The following is a 21,972-nucleotide window of genomic DNA, read 5'->3' as shown; positions in this document are numbered from 1 at the left end:
GTCGTCGCTGAGTGGATATATAGGGTAGAGGAAAGCCGTCGGTCACGTCAATCCCCATATGCAGGTCGTTCGTTGGTTGAGGAGTGGGTGAGGAGAGTCCAAGTTCGCGAAATTTCAGCCTTGGTGAAATGGAAGGAGCTCGGACCAGTAGTGGACGGAACCTAAAGGTGGGAAGGAGGTGAGGTGGGAGCTCTTGCCTGCATGGGGAACCGCTGGGGAGAGCTTCCCTGACAGTGTGGATACTGTACGTACATTTACCCATAATGGAAGGCAGGCACATATTACAATCAAGGTACCTTAGACATAACTACATCTTCACAGTTGCACGATCCGCATATGCTTTGGCAAGGTACTTTAGACACGCAAGGTGGTGGACAAACCGCGCTCCTTTTTCTCTTTGATCAGAAGAGGCAATTCAACTTTTCGAGTACCGCTACGATCCACGAATTACAACGTTTTGCTAGCTTGACATTCCCCCCTCAGGCTTTGCTACTGCTGCCTAATAGCCACATCTTCTGACTTGTCGAGGCCCGTGTACTCATTGATCCATGCCAGAACCTCTCTGTGCCAGACAAGAGAGTTTTCAGGCTTCAGAACCCACTGTTCACAAGTTAGTAACCAAGGTAACCAACAAACGTCACCTGGAGCTCAGCACTTACATGGTTCTCGTCGGGGAACATCAACAGCTTGCTAGGTACGCCGCGCGCCTGCAGAACATTGAACATGGCGAGACCCTCAGAAATGGGAAGTCTGTAGTCTAGCTCGTTGTGAATGACCAGTTGAGGTGTCGACCACTGGTCAAGGTGATGGGCAGGATCCCACTTCTCGTAGCCCTCTCGGTTCTCCCAAAGAGGACCGCAAAAGTCATGCAGAGGGAAGAAGAGTTCTTCGGTTGACCACTGGTTGAGCGTTGAAAACACGCCATCGTGGCAGACCAATGCCTTGAACTTTCTTCCGAGCTCGTGGCCCTGGATCCAGTCTGTGATGAATTAGCATCTACCAACATGTCATTAAAGGCTGTCTCGACTCACTGATCATGTAACCTCCATACGAAGCACCCAAAGCAACAGCGTTGCCACAATCAATGTACGGAATGTTCTTCTCGATATGGTCGAAGCACTTCACCAAGTCCACGTACGGACGACCACCCCACTCATTCTGGATATTGTCGGTATGCTGCTGTCCGTAACCGGTGCTTCCCGTGGGGTTAGGCATGACTGCGATATAACCCTGTTCCGCAAAGATGGCGGGGTTCCATCGCGTGCTCCAGCTATCCATCCACGCGGCCTGGGGTCCTCCGTGAATGAGGAAAGCAAGCGGGTACTTTTTGTTCTCGTCAAAGTTGGATGGCTTCACCACCAGTGCGTGAACGTCGTATCCCTCGGCTCCCTTGTACCAGAACTCGTCACATTGAGACTTGGACAGACCGAACGACTTTCCGTGCTTGGAGCTCGAAGAAACGAGATCAGTATTCTGACTAACGGGATCCAGAACGGAGTAGGCCGAGTTCTCGACCCGGGATGACGTGCTAATGAAGAGCTTCTCTCCGTCTCCCAATAGCTTCGCCTCAACGACAGAGCCTTCCTCGTAGATTGCTGCGGGAAGGTCTTTCGCCTCGTGTGGTGTCGCTGGCAGTTTCCAGAGCTTAGCACGGCCGTGTTCTTCTGCCGATACGTAGAGCTCGGAATCGTCCTTGCTCCAGGTGATCCATTCGGGTCGCGCGTCCCAACCACCGGCGCCGTCGTCTGTCTGGTAAAACTCTTGTACGCTCGCCAGGTCGAAGACATCGGGAACGAGCAGCAGCCTCGGCTTGTCAGTCTCGTACTGATCGCTCTTCATCCGGGTAAAGGCGACCTTCTTGCCATCCCTGGAGAAGACGGGTGCCGCCGAGTAACCCCGGAGCTTGCTTGTCTTGACGATCTGAGGCAATGGCGGCTTGTCCTCGGTGAAGGTCCCCAAAGGCAGGAAGTAGAGGTCAGTTTTTGTGTAAATGGCCGGGGAGATTTCGGGGTCGCGCGCAACGAAGACGATGCCGTGCTTTCCAATATCAAAGTCGCCGCTGCCACCGAAAGGGGGCACTGGAGACACCAGCCGTGAGCCCTCGAGGGCATTGGTCAAACCCTGACCTTCCAGCTTATACGACTTGTCGTCCTTCTTCAGAAGACCATACCAGATGGAGTTCTGATTCTCGGACACCCAGGAATCCCAGTGCCTCACAAACAGGCTCGAATACACCTTGCCCGTCGTCAACTGCTTCTTCTCGGCTGCTGGGTTGTACATGGCACCCTCCGGGGTTGTCAACACGGCAACGGCAATAGCGACTTCATCATCGGACAGTCGCTTGGCTTTCAGGCTCGACAAGCTGCCTTCGAAGTGGCGGATTTCGGTAACTCTGTGATGGCTGTGTCAACTAAAGGCTAACGTGACTGGTGACAGAGACAAAACCTACGTAGACGGCTTCGTCACGTCTCCCAGAAGAAGGGTCGTAGCTCCCTTGTCACCGTTTCGCAGAATCAGAATCTCCTCGTCTGAAATCCATGTTACGTCACTGTAGGATGATTCCTCGTAAAGGAGGCTTGAATGGCCACTCTCGACATCAAGAACACGCGTTTGAGAAGTCTTGCTGTGGCTTTCGAATGAGTAGGTTGAGACCTGAGCTTGCGTCAGTTGACGCCCACAACTTCAATTGAGTGCCACGAAAGTCCAGGGTAACGCTACGACGTCAAGGACTCCTCGCAGGTAACAGCCAACTCACAGTATAGAGCGCTTTTGTGCCAGATGGATTGGGAATGCCCGGAGACCTGCGCGGGGCAGAGAGCAGAACCTCTGGGGTAAACTTGGAGGCTTGAATCGTCATCATGAGGAGCTAGAGGACCACGCTGTGCTGGTGGTTCACGAATTGGGTTACGAGCCAAAGAGAAATTAGTGGCAGAGGAATCAGAGCAGACTTGGGAATGGTGTCGTACATGTATGTCGGTCAACGTGCAGTGTCAATTGCGACATGACGACCGGGGGATCGACTACCCGACCTCCACTGGCATGGAAGCTCGGTTGAAAAGCCCCCGCACTAGCTATGGACAGGCTAGCAACGGCTGTTAGAGACACTGGGGCCGACAAGGTTCTCAGTCCCTGCGCAGGCGCTGCACAGACTCCGGCCCCCCCCCCCCCCCCCTCCAAGCCCCTCGTTGGAGCTTGTCCTTTCGGCTCCGAAGGGCGGGCTGCCCAGAGATGGGAGAAAGCGACGCCAAGCGCCCGGTACCCTTCAAAGAAGCTTCATCAGGCGACGGCTTCTGCATAATGCAAGGCGCCGGCGAGGGAATCACGTCGCTTTAAGGGTCTTTTCGAGTAGCTTTTGGAGGCATCGCAGGCAACTCAAAAAGTCTACTTGCTTAGAAACTTGGGCGACTTTTGAATAGGGTGTCAACTCTACAAAGTGTGACCAATACGTGCCAACTCTCAATGTTACGGAGGTAGGTATTTTTATTCCTCCTCGTAATGTTCCCGTCACTCCATGGTCCACCCCCTCAAGTATCTGTCCCTCGGTTGCATTCTTCTCGAAGCCAATCTTCGACAACATGCAGGCCACAGAGGGCAGCTCACTTCCCTAGAATGTCAAGATAAGCTTCAGATAAAAGGCGAAGCTGTTTCCTACCTTACGTAGTACCTATAACTGACCCGAAAGAGAGCGTCTTAATCGTCTTTGAGCAGTTAGGTGTTCTCAGGTTGCCAAGTGGTCTCCATGCCTAGATACGAAGGCATGAGCAGGTTCTACTTCCGTCGTAGCATCAAGGGTCCAACGGCGCAAAAGTACCGAGTGGAGACGAACTTTTGCAACGTCTCGGTGCAAAAGTGCCAGGAGTAGACCTTAGCCTCGGCCAAACACACACACTCTTAGCTAAGGTAATTCATCTCGCATTCTGGTCTAATCTAATCTGCTAATGAGATGGATTTTGATGCAAAAAAAAAAGAGCCAATGGGCCACAATGTATTGACCAACACTTGGTGGTTGGGATGAGGTTTTCTTTTGGAAAAGCCCTCTAGGGTATCGTGGTTCCGGAACTCCTCAACTCCCACCAACAAGTTTGCCTTCGAGGCCAAGCTTCCTACACTTGTAACCTAGGCATGCTATATATGCAGGTCTGAAAGTAAGCGATGCTGAGTGATAGCTCTCGTGATCCCAACGTCACAATTGCAAGACCTCCCGCTTGGGAGCCTACTACGATTGCGACCACTGTTGACACAGAAAGCATCGCCTCAGCAATACGCGAAATAATATTGCCTGAAACCCAACAAAAAGTTCGTAAAATCATTCTGTACCAACTCCATCCCACTCGGTGGGATGGAGCCTGTTGTACCGGAGTTCTTCCTCACTTGCGGCCAGCGCCAAAGTTGATGCGCTTCTTGTTCGGCGCTTGGGAGTCGTGATCGCTGTCCTCCTCAGTCTGCTTCTTGTTCTTCTTTCCGGATTTCGATGCCGTCGCCGACGTTGGGGTTGCGTGGTTCGAGCCGCCGCCGCCGCCGCCGTCCTTGAAGGACGTCGACAAGGGAGTCGGCGCATGCGAAGCGGGAGTCGAGCCAGGTGTCGTGGCTTCCTACAAATCGTCATGTCAGCAGCAGTTCTTAGAGTGCTATCAGCTGATCGAGAGAAGAACGTACACTGCCAGGACGATACGACACGGAGCTCCGCGAGAACACGCGGTTCTGCTCCGTGGCGCCAGCCTTGCGCCGCTGCGCAGCCGCGCCGGAGCCCTTGATGTAGTTGTCGAAGCCGGCAATGATATTGCCATTCGGTGTGCTGTCGAGGTACGCCGTCTCCTTTTGCTCAATGTCGGCCTCGATCGTGGCGAGCTTCCTAGCAATCACCGCTCTCTTGTCCAGCATCTGGCGCAGGCGAACTTGTTCCTCTCTGTACATTTGCATCGTCGGAGCCGGCCCTTGCGCCGTGTTGGCGGCGTTCGCTTGGTTCTCGCCCATGGTTTTTGCTTCGTCGGAGTTTGCGTGTTTTTCTTGCGCGCGGGCGCGTCTGGTTTGACTCGATGCGGGCGCGGTCGAGTTCGAAGCTGGAATTGGTCGCGATGAGGGGGGGAGGGTCGAATGATTGATTTGTCGCGCTCGCGGAGCTTCAGCGGCTGAGGAGCCGACCACTTTTGGCGCTGATGGTCACTAGGCCAGGGACGCATTTTCATTGGTCGATCTGCCGTGGCTCGAGTGGAGACCGGGGAATTGCTTAGTCAACCAGCCAAAGGGAACATTGTGGCTGCAGTTGACAAGGAAGGGGCTTTGAACAGGGCAGTTCATCGGACTCGAATCCTTCGCACAACATATCTCACTCAGCACCCATATCCAGAGTTCAAAGATTCCCTGCTGCCCATTGTGTGTGCATTTCTTTCGCAATCAAACTCCCATAATTACGGACAAAAGAACTCCACAGGGTCTTTGTCATACTCTCTGCCAAAATTAACCTTGATTCCTGGTATATCTCAAGGTCCCCCAGCATGCATCGCCCCAGGGCCGCCAGTACGGGTAGTACAGTGACACACCCCAGTCCAGTCCTAAGGCTGGCCGTCCGAGGCGCATGAACCAAGACGGATCATCATCTCTCGCGCCAGTCTATCTGCAACAGTGCAGAGTACACGAGCCGCCCTCATCAAGACTCTCCGGATCCTTCTAGGTCTGCCCCTGACTCTGGCTGCGAAAGACAGCATGACAACAAAGTGCTGCCGCCCAAGAAAGCAAAAAGTCAGCCAAAGGTTTCGAAATGCGTGCAGATACCGCGGCAACTTGCTTTCGTCAGTCCATTCTGTTCGCCAAATAACCCACAAGACTTACACCACAGACGACGGGACGACTCACGAGGGAACATACACCAACCAGCCAGCCTCCTCAAGGCATTTCACTCTGCCGCCCTTTCGGCACCAACGGCACCATGTCACCACCACCCAATTGCCCCCTCTAAATTCCCTACGAGCCGGGGGCCCGGGGGGCGGAGGGGGTGCAGGAGGGAGGCAACATCATGAGCTCCGCACCATCAGCCGCAGCCCCTCAGCCAATCACTACGGCGCAGCTGCATCTTTTTGACATGTCAACGGCGCAAGACGGGGGTAGGCTTAGCCCCTGTTTCGTTTCACCACGGCCACCTCGCAGAGGCCTCGCCGAAGATCTCTGGCTAGGAGCATATCCAAGACCGTCCTTTCTTTCATCCCCCCCCCCCCTATCCTAGGAACCCCCTCACAAACTTGTTCAAAAGTTTACTTCTTTAGATGTCCTTCTGCCGAATATGCGGATAGCGGTAGTGTTCTTGAACAGGGCCATCCCATGTAGAGAGGAAAACCTGCAAATCTTACTGGGCGCAAGCGCGTGGAGGCGACGGGAAGATCACCCTTTCTCTCTCTCTCCCCATCAAGGGTGGCATCAAGGGAACCCCGAACGAAGCGAGGCACTGGCTCTCGTTCCTGCATTTTCGTACTAAGAAGAATTCTACATGGCACCGGCGCATGACCCAGACCTTTTTCAGTGAGCCCGTCAAAGATGCTGTGCTCAGGGGTGGGCTGTTCAACCCAGGTCCCCCAGACTCTCTGACCTAGTTCATTTGATCCTTTTGGTTCCTCTTCCGCCTTCCCTGGGGGTTCGCCCAGAAAAAGACAAACACCTCGCTCTTCCTTGCGTCTGACTTCCCGTTCTCGCTCTCGTCAGTCTTTCGTTTTGCCTTGTCTGGTCTGACCGTGTCACTCACTCTGCCACCTTACGATCGTTTTTTCTCGCAGCCGCAGCCGCCGGGGCTCTGTATTCCGTCTTTGTTTCGTTTTGACCTCTTCCCTTTCATAACGAACATCCTTTCGCTTCTTATATCAGGGTTCACGATCATCATCATCCAACGCTTTCTCTTCTTGACCTTACACAAGATCCGTCACTCCTCTTAGACCATATACAACACAACACCACAATAAACCATCCAAAATGATCCTCACAACCCTCCTCCCCCTCTCCCTCCTCGCAACCGCCTCCCTCGCCAACCCAATCTTACCCCCCCGCGCCGCCGCCGACGACGCCAACACCACCCTCAACGCAACCTCCATCATCGCCCAAACCGCCCCCAAATCAACCTCGTGCGACGGCGTAACCTCCTTCCCAGAAGAATGCGCAACAGCCTCCCACGTAGCATCCTACCTCCCCCAAGCCTTCCAAAAATACGCAATCTACTCAAAGGGCGAAATGGCCGCCGTCCTCTCCCTCATGGCCTTCGAGACGGGCGACTTCCGCTACAACCGCAACCACTTCCCTTCGCCAGGCCGCCCCGGCCAAGGGACCCGAAACCTCCAGATGGCCGGGTATAATCTCATGTACGCCCTCTCGATCCCGGAACTCGCGAGCAAAGCGACGGAGATTGCGGGCGGCGTCACGGACGGCAACAGCTTGACCGACGACAAGAAGAACGAGATCCTCGACCTCGTCTTGCCTGACGACTACACCTGGGGCTCGGCTGCCTGGTTCCTCGCGACGCAGTGCGACGACGACGTCAAGGAGAACCTCGCGGCTGGCACGGTGAAGGGGTTTACCCTCTACATGGACTGCATCGGCACGTCGGGCACCGACGACCGCGTCGAGTACTGGTCCAGGGCCAAGGGTGCTTTCGGGGTGGCATAAACTGATATCGATATTTGGAGCTGGACTCTGAGTATCCTTCTTCTTCATCTTCAAATTTCTTCAACTTCTTGTATATACCATTTCAGTCTGGGTCGGATAATCGGATAGGGGTATGAATCAATATGAACATATCACAAGTATGAAATGAAAAGTATCATCAATAAACATGTTCGAGCGGCAAAGTGACTGAGCGAAATCGCGGCTCTACAAGGGTAGAGCTCCCTTAAGTTCATTGCTGTAAAGTTATGTTCGGGTCGCAAATACGACACACAAACTATGTACGCCTAAAGGTGGTCTTGCGGGTAAACGGATGCCTCGAGTGTGTTCTCAGCCATCCTGGATCACCAACCTTTAGAAGTGAATAATCCCCCCTGGGCTTCCCGCCCAGTCGCTTGCCCACCGAAATACAGATACAGTACAAGTCCAACACCCAAAGGTGAGGAGAGGTCGAAAAGGAATACACAAAATAAATACACACTAATGTACGTAGGAAAGTAAGCTGTCGAATGAGAGTTGTGAAGAAAGACTTGTTGCTGTTGGGTCGGGCGTTTGATTTGTTGTTTTCATCTTTTTTCTTTCTTTTTTCGCATGTAAAGTCTGCTGTTTCTTTTAGTTCGAAATTCGGAACACGTATCATAGCTGGGATGTCAGGCAAGGCGACAAAGTGATGTTATTAAAACGTCCTATAGAATCTAAGTTATAATCGGTACTCTCAACAGCAAGGCGCGTGGTAGAATAGCGGGCAGCAGTTGCAGTGGATGTCCCAGAGGGAGGCGGAGGTGGAGGAGAAGTCTTGTGACGACGAGGACGCTTGCCTATGCCACCTGCGCAGATACCCGTCCCCATGATCTTGTCTGCCGGAACAAACACGAGGGGTTCTCCGCTCCCGCTCGTCGCCTTCAGCACGCCTGCCGCATCCGTGACGTAGGGCCGGCACTGAACGACCTCGAGGATCAGCTTGCAAGGCCGGAAACCCGTGTCTTCCTGGGCCAGAGACACGCTGTAGGTTTTGTTCGTGCCGACGTTGGAGTAGACGCTGACAACCTGCCCGTCATCGTAGCCCTTGCGCATGGCAATGGTGTGGTCGTCCGTGTGGATGGGCTGGGACTTGTAGAAGAGGTACCCGCCGTCCAGCGCCGCCAACGTCGAGCGCAGGGACACGAACTTGGAGATCCAGCGGTACAGCTCCGGCTGCGTGTTGAACCCCGTCTGCCACAGCGCTTCGCGATTGTACGGTGTCTCGCCACCGCTGAACCCCTGCTCCAGACCCTGATAGATGATGGGGATTCCGTCCATGAGCAGGCTGAAGGTCAGCGCATTCTTGAGGAGAGTGCGGTCCGAAGTGTGGTTCAGGAAGCGAGGCTGGTCGTGGTTCTCGAGGAAGCCCCCGTACAGCGTCAGGTCACGCGCCGTCGCGATGAGCGTCTTGATGCCATTGGAGAGGTTCCAGATGCTACCCGTGGTCGACTGGAAGGCCTGGGTAAGCCAGTAGTACACGGGGTAGTTCATAACACCGCTCATGACGTCCTGGTACGGGGCCACGTAGACTGGATCGCCGTGGAAGACCTCGCCAAAGGCGGCGACACCGGCTGAAGCCTCGAAAGCTGGCCAGAAGGACGGCTCGACGTGCTTTGCGCTGTCGAGTCGCAGGCCATCGAAGCCGAAGCGACGGACCTCGCGCTTGATCCAGGCATTGAAAACCCGGCGCACGCGGGGGTCCTCGGTGCGAAGATCCGGCAACGAAGCGGCGTCGGTTCCCTGCCAACATCTCTCAACCGAGTCCTGGTTGGAATAGTCGATGACGCAAGGCGGCGTGTGGTAGGCCGAGGCGTTGGAAAAGGGGCGGTAGATGGAGTAGTCGACCGTGGTGCCGGGACCGAGCCAGGCCATGTGGTTCGTGACAACGTCGGCCATGAGGTACATGCCGCGGGCGTGGATGGCATTGGCGAGGAAGATGAGATCCTCCGCAGTACCGAAGCGAGGGTTGACCTCCCAGATTTCCTGTGCCCAGTAGCCGTGGTACGATTCGCTAGTGTTGTGTTAGTTGATGTTTGTTCTCATGGGCATCATTCTCATCAAGTGCTCTCTCTCTTGGGTTTCCCGTGAACCCTCATGACAACACCACTCCCCGTACCTGCTCAACTCATAATGACTGCAAAGCCAAAGGAATCACTCACCCGTCACGAGATTTGCCCTGGACATTCTTCACAAAGGGCGAAATCCAGATAGCCGTCGCCCCGAGACCCTGAATGTAATCCAACTGCTGCGCAATGCCCAACCACGAACCACCACAGTACGTTTGATCCGACATTTCGCACCGAGCCGTCGTCGACCCGTCCGTCCGCGCGAATCGGTCCGTCATGACCTGGTATATCGTCTGGGACCGCCATTCCGCCGCACTCAGTGCCGAGACAGCGCCTTGGTGCAGAGCGGCCGCGGCCGCCAGAATCGACCACGTCGTGGGAGCCTTCATCGTTCCGCGGGTTTCCGGGATGCCGAGAGAGAGAGTGACCGATATTCGAAGAAAGAAAGAAAAGAGACTGAACAGGAAAAAGAAAGTAAAGAAAAATGACCAAACAACAAACAAAAAAAGAGTGTACAGAACAAGTCTAAACAGCAAAAGAAAGCGTGAAACTTCGTGAAAGGCGTCCAAATCGTAACTTATATGTTCGTTTTCCCCTCCAACCTTAATTTAATCCCAAAGCGGGCTTACAACAGGAACGACTACTCGGATAGACTTCTTGGCGGCCTTCAGTCTGAACTTTTGTGCAAGATTAGACGGTTGGCCCCATGCCCATCTGCGCTCTCAAGCCTTTCTCTCAGGATCTGGGCAGGGGATCCCCCAGAGCGAACAGGGCGGCGGAAAGAGAGTGATGCTTTGAGATAGCGTAGGCGAAGACTTGCGGTTCAGCCGCCGTTGAAGGCTTGCTGGTGTGCGTCGAGAAACCGGGGCGCTGGGCCGGCTTGTGAAAGCTTAACAGATTATAAGAGATGAGCTACAGCGGAGGTTGGGTAAGGTGACTTACCCCCGAGCTGACAGAACAGGCGATTTCTGGCTCTTTTCGGGGTCCTCAGGGGCCGGGGCGCGATGTGAGGTAAGCCAATCAGGCTGTCTTCTATCCGTACGGATAGTGATACCTCGGATTCTGACTCTCTCAGAGCCAGGCGGCGGTAGTGGTAAGGAACAGATAGTGATGATCAATAATCGTTGGCGGACTTTGGAAGAGATGGTGGGAAGTCTTGAGGAGATGAAGTCTAATCCTAGATCCCCGCCCCAAAAGAAAACCTGCCAGGAACCAGGAACCAACTCGACTTTTGTACCAAAAGGAAAAGAGAAAGAATACGAGTTCCTCTTCCCTCTGCCTCTCTTCCTTCTTGCAGATTCCAAGACCCGGGACGGGGAACGGGAGAAGGTCAACAGGGCAAGGTCCCGTGGAGACTCTTGAGCGGACGCCCGCCCCCACCTCCTTCTTTCGATTTTTCTTCAAGAAGGCTGTGAAAGGGGGGGGGGGGGGGGGGGGGGTCGTATTGACTGGGGTAGGCACGATCGGCCCTATCAGCGGGGTTATCCCATCACTCACCGCTCCGGGATGCCGCTACCAACGGGTATTTTGGACTCCTGGAGACTGGGAGTGAACGGTGGTGTATCGGTGTTGCCAAGGTCCGAAAAGGCCAAGTCAATCACCGCGGGTCTTCTTTCTGCTCGTTGTGGTTGTAAGGCTTTAAGCGAAGGGGGGGGGGGGGGGGGGGGGGTCAGAGGTCCGAGATGGGAGGACACAGGAGAAGGGCGGAGTTCACTTTGGGTTGGGAGAGAGAAAGTAAAGTTAAGCAATGGCCGATAAATGAGATGGAAAGCTTATGGGGATTCGCCAAGACCGAATAAGTTGCTGCCGTTGCTGATCTTGATACCAAACAGCAAACTCTACTTTTGCTCTCCCTCTTTCTGTATTTTCGTATCTACCACGCTAGGTACTATGTTCACTAATATTCGTACCTCGCTTTCGCCCGGCGCGTAGCGGCACTAAAAGGGCAATTAGAAAGCGAGCCCATCACTTTGCGCTTTCACGAATTACATTTCACAGATTACATTTCACAGATTACATTTCACAGATGAAAAAAAATACTGGACAGATTACCTGCTCCGGCAGCATGACTCGGCAATGTCAAGTGGACAGTGCTCGCGCGTCGCTGCGTGCTTGGGGGGACGGGAACCAACGACTCAAAGATCCCGTGAATGTGCCGTGTTGTTCCTAACGCCGCGCAAGTGTTCCTGCCTTTACCCCCCACCAATAGCCATCTTACGCGCAATCCAAGATCCCCCGCATGGTTCCTTCACGGCGCACGCTGCAGGCACAGGATTCACTTTGCACTTTGACGTTTTGGACTGACGCAAGGCACGGCGCGGGGGAGGGAAACAGAGTTGCTGCTGGCAGCTGCAGGACATCACTCACCACCACCACCACCACCACCATGCCCACCTCCGTCAAACCTCCGCCCACCTCAGCCGTCGCACAATGGTGTCAGGGACGGACCGAATTCTGTGCATACCGCCGGCATGAGCGCCGAATGCCACGCCGGACGGCACCTCCCCACGCCCGCTTTGGACTTGTCATCCCGTCCATGTGGCCAACCACCACACCCGCGGTTCATCCAATGTCACCTCAAGGCGGAGTCTCCACGATCTACCTCTCCCATCTCTCTGGCACGTGTGACTTTCAAGGTAGAAACAATAAGCACGTGTAAAAAAGGGAGCAGGGTATTATATTTTCCAACGTCACAAATATCTGGAATCATCTTTCTATCCTACCATGCCGAGCCTAACGCGGAGGTGAGTATGCCTAGTTCCCATTTTGTCCACCTGAACGAACCAATCGCTCAGGCCTTCCTGATTCTGTCATTGATCTCGTCGTCACATTACCTCCCTCATCATCCTTCTCCCCGCGCTTCGAGTAGTAAAGTCCCTAGCCGGCCATGCCGCCGTTGGCGTTGCCAAAGGGCATCCCGGACCCGTCTGTTTCTGGCGAGGATTGACCCGGATAGATCTGCCCAAAGCCAGTGTCGGCTGCCCAGTTCGCGTTCTGCGTGTACGTCTCAAATGCGTTCTAACCCATTGTCAGTCACCATGTCATTATGCCATTGGCGGAATTCGCAACATACCCAGTCGAAGTTGGCGGGGAAATCTCCGCCAGACTCGAAGTTTGTAAACATCGAGAACGGAGACCCCGTATTGTTCATGCCAATGTCACCCTGGAAGTTTGGCGTCATGCCCGGGCCCGTCATGGGCAACGATACCCCAAAGTCCATGCCGCTAAACGAGTTCGTACTCTGCATACTGCTCTCAAGGGCAGCTGCCGTGTTTGGCGTCATGCCACCGGAGAGCATGCCCAAAGTCATTGCGGCGTTGTGGTCTGATTGCATTTCCGGGTGTGTCTCAAAACCTGGGAATCCTTCGTTTTTGAACATCTCTGGTTCGGGATTTGGGCCCTTAATCTTCTCCATAATGATGTCCAGGACCTTGGAGGCCTTGAAAGCCTCCATTGACCCGTCCGCAAGCCCCTGCCAGATTTCCTTGGTACGCTCGAGGTTGCTAAGCATCTCCATTCGCTGCTCCGGGGTCCAGAACATTGCCGACTCTGACGCCCTGCGGTCATCGCTCGTTTCCGCAACCCGGTCGTGGTGGAGATCAAGCGCAACCAACATGGCCGGCAGAAGGAAGTCCTTTGTTGCGATCGAGTTCACAAACCACCTCAAAGATCGGAGTCTGCCACTTGGCTGTGATTCTCGGTCAAGAGTGACCAAATGCCTCAACGTCTCTAGAGCGGCCTCTACTGCACTTCTGCGCGAGTAGGCGTATCGGGGATTTTGCCGAGCCCGCGGCACGTACTTCTTGTGCAACAGGCAGAGGATCTTGAGGTAAAGCACGTTGATGTTAAACCTCGCAATGATCAAAGTGACCGGGTCGTGTGAGCCTTCCAAGGCTGCAACCTTGAGATGAGGCGGGATCTCATCGTTGATCTCTCGAAGTCGGGCATCGAACCGCAGAATTTCGTCGTACGGTAGTTGCCTGCCCACACGGTTGGTGGCCTGCAAAATGTCGCCCATTTCGTTGCACAGTTTGGATTTGGCAATCATGTACGCAATCGGAGTGGGCTCCGTCTTCGGCCGTGAAGGAGGCAAAACTTTGGTGTTGGGACCAAATTCCTCGTCAAAGATGTTGTTCGGCAACTGAGTGTCAGAATCATGCCCGTAGATCATGGAAGGCAGCGACACTTGGTGTGAGAACACCACGTCGGCCATCCTTACCAATGCCCAAGTACGTCGCCTCATTTCCTAAAAGACCACGTTAACACTTGCTTGCCCAGAGATATCTAGGACACTGCAACTCACTGCTTGAAATGGTGTGATCGTCGGGAACCACTTTGCGTCGCGGTGGTACCCCATCCTGAACGCAACTCTTGTGAGCAAGGACACAATCAGCCACAGTCCCAGATCAGCGTCCCATCTTGAAGAGTATTCTCCAAACACGTAGAGAAGCATCGTCTCCACGGTGTATTCCACCGGCTTTGTGTAATCGGCCGCAATCAAGCACTGGACGGTGCGTAGCCGATATTCGGACGCCAGATCCAGCGTCCGCCCCTTCCACTCCGACGGCTCGTCTCCCACCTTGTGGTAGCTCAGCATGGCGAGACACAGGATCGAGTAGAGCAGCCCAAGCCACATGATGGGCGTTTTTGACGGGTCTTGCCAATGGGCTCGTAGTTGTTGCTGGAAAGTAGGTGCGTGAATGATGTTGACCGCATTGTCCATCGAGTTGAAATATCTGGAACAGAGCGCAAGGACGGCCGATTTGGGTGGTAATTCCGCTCGCAATTCGATCTCGGTTGCTGGCGCGGCTCCAAGCAAGAACGTAGGTCCTTCTCTGGCGCTGGCCGGCTTCGACATCATAACCTTCTCATAGCTCTTTTCCAAATCCTTCTTGTGATTCGCAAAATATGTCTTCACTTCGGATATATCCGCCAATATCGTATGCCAATGTTCCTGGCCAACGTACATTGACTTGCCCTTGTCTGAGTCGACCTTCAATACGCCCAAAGATGTCGCCAACTCGCCGTCGGGATCACTGTCTTCGTCATCATCTCGCATTTGCGTCTCGTCCTCGGGATCAATTTTGGCCGAGGTGGGCGTGCTGTCAGTATTCGATTTGGTTGTCGAGGCGGCTGTCACGGCAGCAGCAGCTGCTGCGGTTGAAGGGTCAATAGTGGCACCTCCGTGCATCAAAGACAAAACTAGGCCTTCTAAACGGTCAATACGGTTCTGCATGTCATCGGGGCTCGAAGAGCCTTGACTTTGGTTCTTTTTACGAGTGGCAGGAGTTGCGTATGAACATGAGGACGCGTCACCACCCTCGCGCTTCACACAATTACTGCACGGGTGACCTCTGTCACATTTCCTACAAAATGGTCAGTCGACGTTTGTATGATGGGTCGTGGAGTTCTTCTCACAATCTGCGAAGCATGTTAGCGAGTTGGTTTGGAAAAAAAGGCATTTACAGTGCACTCACTTCCTAGTCCGACACGGATAGCAACTAAGAGGTACTCTGTTCCTCTTCCTCACAACTCGAAACTGCTCCTCGGGTGACCGACCTGATCCCGAGGAGGGCGTCGTGGACGGTGGTGTGGGAGTCATGTTGGCAACGGAATCCGTGGAACAGGTAGATGCGTCGTCGAAGACCTCTGGCGATGACTTCCACGGATATGAAAACGTGCTTCGGACTCAAGGTCCTATCTAGCACAGAACGCGCAGGTGTATCCTCTTCGCTTCGGAACAAGTGATGGTACCGGTGGGGAAAGAGCCCTTATACGGCGAGGCAAGAAGAAAAGGCTCGACTAGCTGGCTGTCAGACACTCAGGACGAGTGTACAAATTTAGCCACTGAAACGTTGACAACGGCCAGACCGTCGGCAGCCTAAACCTGGAGGAGCGGTTTCGGCAGGTTGGTGCAGTTGCCGAGTACTTCAACAAGGCCCGGCCAAGTGTATGAAGCGCAAGTAATGTGACCGTCCGGCCTTCAGAGGTGCGCTACTCGAAGCTCGTTGGTCGCAATGCGAAGCCGTGGCCTAAGACCAATGACCGTCGTTTCGCCTCAAAGGTCAGCGACTGCTTGGAAAGCTCGTCACTTCGCAGAGGGCGAGGGAGGTAAGGCAGCTAGATGTCGAGGCTGCTGACAGAGTCGCAGTGTGATAAAGGCGCCAGAGAAGAAGCGCAATCTTGCCACAGGGTCTGACAGGCGACGACAATCGTAAGTCAGATCGGTCGACCCGTGTACGGATACAAGGTAGGGAGCAATTGGAGATGGTAGTCGGTGGGAGGTTCCGCAATGCGCAGGGGTATCAAGATAGGGTCGGTGTCGAGGCACCAAAGTAAGATGCGGGCGCAATGCAGGGTAGACTCGATATGCCGCAGATGTTTGTGGCAAGTGTCGGAAAGCGGTAGCGCAAGTCAGCGCAACGACAAGATGGCGAAAGAAAGGTAAAGTGTCGGTAGGTTGCGATCGCGTCTTTGGCGGCGGCGTCAGCTTTTTGGTCATTCGGGTTGGGGCAAGGGAAGGATTCGAGTGGTCCGCGACCACACAATGCCCAAGCAAGTCAAGACTCACCACTGGGAGGTACTTTTGCCCTGTGCTAGACTCTACGCGAAGGAAGAAATGGAATGATGACCAAGCCACGAATTGAGAGAAGTCCAAGTCAAGAGATTGCCGTGTAACGTCTGCAGCAGTTGGGCGACTTGCGGGGTGAGCGAGCATAGGTCAAGATAAGAGGATGGAGGGGGAAAGTTGAGATTGCTACGAATACTATCGCACTCGAAAGATTCGACAAAATCATGAACAGCACCCGCAGGCTGCCATCAGCATGATCAGCGAACGACAGGTAGGGGGTGGATAGGTACGTAAGGGGGTACCTTTCTCTGGATAAGGTAGTCAAGGGAAGGGAAGAGACCCGCCACCAGTGTTCCTTTCTCTCCTTCCTCTTTTCATCCTCCTCCTCACCACTCCCGTCCCGCGAAGTAGCCGCATTGGAGGTTCTGCTGATCAGGACGGCTTACATACGCGTGTGTTGATGCCTACTCACAGCTAACCCTGCACAAATGGCGCTAAGATGTAACGCAGACAAGGATGGCATAGCACACCTGGCAAACCCTGAACTCTCAAGATGTGGTGGGTTGCCGATACTCGCATATCTCACATTTATTCGGATACAAGCTCATCCAAGAAGGATTGGGCGATGGAGTATTCGGATAGCGTTCACCCCCCTCCCTCCCTGCTGCCCACACGTTCTAGGTCCAAAGACGTTAGGTACATGCTTCTTACATGCTTCTATCCGAGCTGCGTGGCTACATGCTACATAAGCAAGTAGGGAACCCGAAGCGCACCTCAATAAAGGATAAACTCAGTCCCCAGGCTCGGTGTCGGTAGTCTCCAGCAATTTCTTGGCTGGGATGGAACCCTGAATAACTTAGAATGCTAGCGGCTCAAATGGCATTCTAGAATGGACCTGCGACGGACTTAACGGAATTAAGAGTGGACCGCCGTCAGCAGCGACCGTCCAGTCTTTGGTCTGGAAACCTTGGTTGACGTTGCCCATGTTAGAGATTCAGCACAAGGCAAGAGTCATTCAGCGAAAGCTTACGAGGTATGTGGAATAGTGCAAACTCATGCACCATGCTTCTAACCGGCTAACTATGGCCCAATAAGGTGGGCTTAGGCCGGATCAACATCGGTCTTATTCTTCTTGCGTATAAACGGCTTACACGCAAGAGATATGGGACAAGACATTAGGTACCTTACTTAAGGTAGGTATACAGCACCTTGGGTTATCTGCAAAGCGTCCGAGTCATGGAGAGAAAGGCAGTCACTCAGTAGTATTATTGTCTCCATCAATCCGCGCACAAAAACATGGAAGCAAGTCTGGGCAAAATTCTGCCATAATGTTCTCAGTCTCAATCAAGGCCAAGGGCTGGCGGAGAGGCACCTGAGTGTCCAGTACCTACCCTCTCGAGCTGAGTTGATGACGAAAGCGGGATGGCTTGGAGGCTTGGAGTCAAAGAAAGAACACCCCACTTGACGAATAGCCCGTCTAGCAATGTAACCCTCCAATAGGAATCCTTTCCTACTAATTGACGTCAACCTCAAGTCCCCCAATTCCCCAGCTCGTCGCTCCAATCCGATACTTACTACATACCTACTGCTCTGGGCTTCGAACAACACCAGCAAATCAGACGACAACAACCTCATGTCGAACGCTTACGCCCAGCATCCATTCTCATCTGCACAGGTTACACAAACAACAACAACAACAAGGTCTACGAATCCACGGTAGCCTAAACATGATAATCAACTCCTCTGCCGATCTCCTCGGATGCTCCGCTGCCTCCGCAACCGCCAATTGCCCCCTCCTCGTACGCCGACAAGGGTGCCATACTCTTGTGCGCTTGTTCTCGGCCACTGGCCGTGTGACTCATCTAAGGTAGTCAACGACACGGCACATGTGCCCAAGCTATAATCACTCCATGGGCTCACAACTCGTGAGGAGAACCTGATACTCTATCGCCGAGGACCAGTCGTGTTCCGACTCCCAATTAAACATCTCTGCCTCGATTTGTCAGCGACTTATCACCGAAGAACGCAAAACCATCTGAAGTCGAGTTCTATCGTGATGACGGTCACCCATCACCATCGTCATCCCTACTTCAGGTCGGCAGTTTCCCACGGACTGTTCTAGGATTGATTGCCCATCGGCCAGCGTCGGCATCCTCCCCGGTCTCCATCGGCGAGGGCGCACATCCCACCTCTGAGTCTTTGCTTGGTGGGACGAGCCTTTCCCTCGGGACCATCACGTTAGACCAAGACCTTGATAATTGGTTGGACGAAAAGGCCAGCAACTCGGTCCGACAGTCCAACTGAGCACAGAAGTCTATTCAAACTTCTACCCTACAAGGCTCGAATGGAGAACCAACGACGAAGTCTAGGCCATTGGATCGAGCCAGTGGGCGGTCCTTGGGGCCCAACTTAACCCCTTTACAGCGACCCCGTCGACCCCAAATCACCGATTATTCGCCCCTGCCGTCAGCACTAAACTCATACAGTCCTCGTCTCCTGCCGAAGCGCTGAGCCAAGCCCCTGGAAGCTCCTCGTGGGCGATCGCCATGCAGTCGTTGTAAAACGCATGGCGTTGGTTGTCCACTCGACCTTTACACTGGAGCCTGGAGGCAGGGCTGCCGGCAGTTGTGAAAAGAGCGTTCGGGTCCGAGGATAACACCCCCGCGATACTCGACCGTTCGGCATACTTCCGCTCTTGCTTCTTCTTTTGCGCCCGTTGAGCTGCATTACAAAAGTGCCACTAAGTCTTTGACTAGTTTCAGCAACTCAGCTGTCGGCCGTGTTCCTGAGGGAGCACTCGGTATGTGATCAGTGGTTGGTAAGTTTCCATGTGAATCCTGTGGCTACACAACAGTGACTTTCGTCAATTTCAACAGAGCAGTCATCACAAAGAAAGTACTCTTTTGATAACTCGGTGAAACTTGAATTCTGCCGTGTAACTTATTGGCTTCATTCGGCCGTATCTCATATGCATCGCTAAAAGCCCATATCCCAAGACTTCGTTATAAGTCATCTCCCGTTAAGAAGTACAACAGAACTTATACCAACGCCTCTAATACCCTGACTCAAAATCAAATTTAAAAAAGCACAAACTTCCAACGACACAGAACTCCTTCTACGCCAGGTTGCTCTTAATGTTGGCATACTGACTGTTGGGGTAGCTCAACAAATTCTGGTTTGAATCCAGCTTGCCCATCTTGCTCGCCAACACACCCACCAGGCTCCCCTCGCCCTTGCGGTCACCAGCGGCTTCCCAGAAGACGGCACCGCCGAGTTTATTGTCGAGCAGGTACTGGGCCTTGACGCCCGCGCTTGCGGGGTTGTCGTAGCTGATGAGCTCCTTGGTCGAACTATCATAGCTGTACAGCGCACCCGCCGTCGAGTCGTATATCTCGACGGCGCCGGCCTTGGGGAGAACCTTGTAGTGCCACACGCCCGGCTCGATGGAGCCCGTGCCGACGCCGGAGTAGGGCAATCCGATGCCGTTGGCCGTGTTCTCAAAAGAGCGGCCGTACAGCGGCAGACCGAGGACGATTTTGTTGGAGGCGATGCCTTGGGAGAGGTAGTACGTCAGCGCGGTCTGGGTGTCGAACTTGGTCGCCGTGGGGTTGGTCGGGTTCTGGTAGAGGTTGGCCTGGTGGCCGGTGGTGGTGTCCCAGGAGCCGGCGTAGTCGTAGGCCATGAGGTGCCATGCGTCGACGTAGGGGTCCATGCCGCGGAGGTTCATCTGCTGGTAGTGCGAGGGACCCGCGGGGCAGGCGATTGTGAGGGCAAAGTGGTACCCGTTTGCGTTGGCCGCGGCGTAAGCGTCGAGTTGGGACCGGACTTCCTTGAGAAGGGCGACAAAGTTGGTTGCTTCCGTGTCGCTGGCGGGGTATTCCCAGTCGATATCGAGACTGCAAGAAAGGGGGTTTCGTCAGATGATGGCATGCAAGTGTATGTGAGTGTCGTTCTCCTTACCCGTCAAAGCCCCAGTCGATCATGAGTTTGATCGCGGAGGAAGCAAATTGCTTACGAGCCGTGTCCGAGGCGGCGACGGCGGGGAACTTGCTGGACCAGGTCCATCCGCCGATGGACAGGACGAGCTTGAGCTGGCGGTTCTGCTTCTTGAGGGCGTAGAGCTGCTTGACGCAGCCGTAGGCGTTGCCATCTTGGTTGTCGTCGCCAGAGTACTTGCGCTGCGTGTCCGAGTAAGGGTCTGACGAGACGCTGTTTCTTTTGTTAACTTGTCTTATCCCTTGCGTTTTTCCTACCAAGTTTGGTTATTTTTTAGAGCACATACACCGTTCCATCTGACTGGATATCCGCAAAGGAGTAGAGTAGGTGCGTCACCTTGTCTGCGGGGATGTCTGCCGGTTGGTAGTTCGCCCCATAGACGCCCCTGAAGCAAGAGTTAGCATGGGACAACTTGGGATTCTTTGCAGATGTAGGGGTGTTTACGTACCAATTTGTAAAGTACAAGACATTCCTGTATCCCGATGCCGGGGTGCCGGTGCCGGTGGCAGGCGGAGATACGACGCCCGTGCTGGACACTCGTACTGTCGATAGGGAGGACGGAGCAGCAGCAGCTGAAGAACCCGCCGCCGATGTTCTCACCGACGAGGAAACGACGGGTACCCCCGCCGAAGTCGGGGATGCAGGACGAGAAGAAGTGAGAAAGGAGGAGGAGACGGTGATGGCCGGCCCCGAGGGCGAAGGAAGCGACACCGCGGGCGGACTCGTTGGCACAGCCGTCGTCCCCGCCGCCTGGGAGGAGGTGGGTATCGTGACTTGGGTGGTGGACACCACCGTCCCCGGCTTTCCGCACGTCGGGCGTACCGAGCGGCGCTCGTGTACTGGCACCGCGCCGGCGACGGAAGCCAGGGCGGCAAGGAGAGGTAGGAGGAGCGTTGATCCGATCATGATTGGCAAAACAGCTTCAGCACACGGTGAATGGAGAAGGCTGGTTTCTACCTTGTTGATCGACAGGGGAAGTGTAGGAAAGGGAGGAGCAAGGCAGGACGGTCTGGTGCGAAGATGAGAGGCTCTTCTTATTGTTTCTTGTTTCGTCGTGATACTTGAGCCCCCACCTCCTCCCACTTCTGAACAGTGCCTCTCGACTGTTCAGGGAGGGGGTCGACGACGGAGGGGTATGGCGTGGATGCTTCATGGCGAGGAATGAACAGAGTCTGATAGTGTGAGTTTCACCCAACCTCCAAGACCCTTCTAAAGTTCCAAGTGATGCTAGAAAATAGTATTGGAGTCATTGGAATGAGAGGCTGTGATGGAGGTGTGGAGGATGGCGTGGTCCCGTTGAACAGCCCCCCCTTGACATCGCAGTCGTGGACTCCTGGTGGCCAGGGACAGACACCACGAGGAGGAATGGGGGATATCCACCCCGGAGTTCTGGATTTCCTCCCCCAGTCAGGGAACATCTGCAACATGGGCTGGAAAAGAAAAAAGACAAAGGGAATATGAGACTTTCGGCATGCGTTTACCGGAAAGACAAACCAACAAGTTTACCAAAAAATTTGGTTCACTGATCTAGTTGAAGACAGAAAGGACTGAATGCCTGTGAGTGGAACAACGTTTCCTTCTCCCAAACCCGACTTTGATTGTGATGGTGATACTTTGATGAGACTTCAAAACTGAACACAACTGCCAACAAAACCTCCTGATTGGAGTCGCTGATAG

The 21,972-nt window shown here is 54.1% G+C and overlaps 6 protein-coding genes across 6 annotated transcripts; 1 reads left to right on the top strand and 5 right to left on the bottom strand.

Moving 5' to 3' along the window:
* Positions 1 to 343: 343 nt before the first annotated feature.
* On the bottom strand, positions 344 to 3,079 carry BDP81DRAFT_25003 (prolyl oligopeptidase). Its single transcript, XM_060582869.1, has 5 exons — positions 2,756 to 3,079; positions 2,450 to 2,652; positions 1,032 to 2,392; positions 660 to 979; positions 344 to 600 (listed from the first exon to the last, which is right to left on the bottom strand). The coding sequence occupies exons 1-5, from the start codon at positions 2,858 to 2,860 to the stop codon at positions 490 to 492; spliced, it is 2,100 nt and encodes a 699-aa protein (XP_060445192.1). The 5' UTR covers positions 2,861 to 3,079; the 3' UTR covers positions 344 to 489.
* A 1,288-nt stretch (positions 3,080 to 4,367) lies between these two features.
* Positions 4,368 to 4,974, bottom strand: BDP81DRAFT_394253 (histone acetyltransferase subunit NuA4; the record flags this gene model as incomplete). Its single annotated transcript, XM_060587934.1, has 2 exons — positions 4,368 to 4,592; positions 4,657 to 4,974. The coding sequence occupies 2 exons, from the start codon at positions 4,972 to 4,974 to the stop codon at positions 4,368 to 4,370; spliced, it is 543 nt and encodes a 180-aa protein (XP_060445191.1).
* Positions 4,975 to 6,957: 1,983 nt separating this feature from the next.
* BDP81DRAFT_394252 (uncharacterized protein) lies at positions 6,958 to 7,644 on the top strand (the record flags this gene model as incomplete). The annotated part of the gene is made up of 1 exon (XM_060587933.1): positions 6,958 to 7,644. The coding sequence occupies one exon, from the start codon at positions 6,958 to 6,960 to the stop codon at positions 7,642 to 7,644; it is 687 nt and encodes a 228-aa protein (XP_060445190.1).
* Positions 7,645 to 8,277: 633 nt separating this feature from the next.
* On the bottom strand, positions 8,278 to 10,117 carry BDP81DRAFT_319580 (alpha amylase; the record flags this gene model as incomplete). Its single annotated transcript, XM_060584447.1, has 2 exons — positions 8,278 to 9,673; positions 9,822 to 10,117. 2 exons carry the CDS (start codon positions 10,115 to 10,117, stop codon positions 8,278 to 8,280), a joined length of 1,692 nt encoding a protein of 563 aa, XP_060445189.1.
* Positions 10,118 to 12,735: 2,618 nt separating this feature from the next.
* Positions 12,736 to 15,330, bottom strand: BDP81DRAFT_461046 (fungal-specific transcription factor domain-containing protein; the record flags this gene model as incomplete). The annotated part of the gene is made up of 3 exons (XM_060593720.1): positions 12,736 to 13,974; positions 14,032 to 15,094; positions 15,206 to 15,330. The coding sequence occupies 3 exons, from the start codon at positions 15,328 to 15,330 to the stop codon at positions 12,736 to 12,738; spliced, it is 2,427 nt and encodes an 808-aa protein (XP_060445188.1).
* Positions 15,331 to 19,414: 4,084 nt separating this feature from the next.
* On the bottom strand, positions 19,415 to 21,201 carry BDP81DRAFT_461045 (glycoside hydrolase superfamily; the record flags this gene model as incomplete). Its single annotated transcript, XM_060593719.1, has 4 exons — positions 19,415 to 20,195; positions 20,260 to 20,508; positions 20,582 to 20,715; positions 20,839 to 21,201. The coding sequence occupies 4 exons, from the start codon at positions 21,199 to 21,201 to the stop codon at positions 19,415 to 19,417; spliced, it is 1,527 nt and encodes a 508-aa protein (XP_060445187.1).
* Between the last annotated feature and the right edge of the window lie 771 nt (positions 21,202 to 21,972).

The sequence above is a fragment of the Colletotrichum phormii genome (assembly GCF_030913505.1).
Source record: "Colletotrichum phormii strain CBS 102054 chromosome Unknown BDP81scaffold_10, whole genome shotgun sequence".
NCBI lineage: Eukaryota > Fungi > Ascomycota > Sordariomycetes > Glomerellales > Glomerellaceae > Colletotrichum > Colletotrichum phormii.
This window is presented reverse-complemented; position numbering and strand designations above follow the sequence as displayed.

Excerpts from the sequence above, each read along its gene's own strand:
- BDP81DRAFT_25003 (XM_060582869.1), bottom strand. The coding sequence starts at position 2,860 with ATGATGACGATTCAAGCCTCCAAGTTTACCCCAGAGGTTCTGCTCTCT. Across the intron at positions 2,653-2,755 it reads GCACAAAAGCGCTCTATACT|GTCTCAACCTACTCATTCGA; the intron begins GTGAGTTGGCTG and ends ACGCAAGCTCAG. Across the intron at positions 2,393-2,449 it reads GACGTGACGAAGCCGTCTAC|AGTTACCGAAATCCGCCACT; the intron begins GTAGGTTTTGTC and ends CAGCCATCACAG.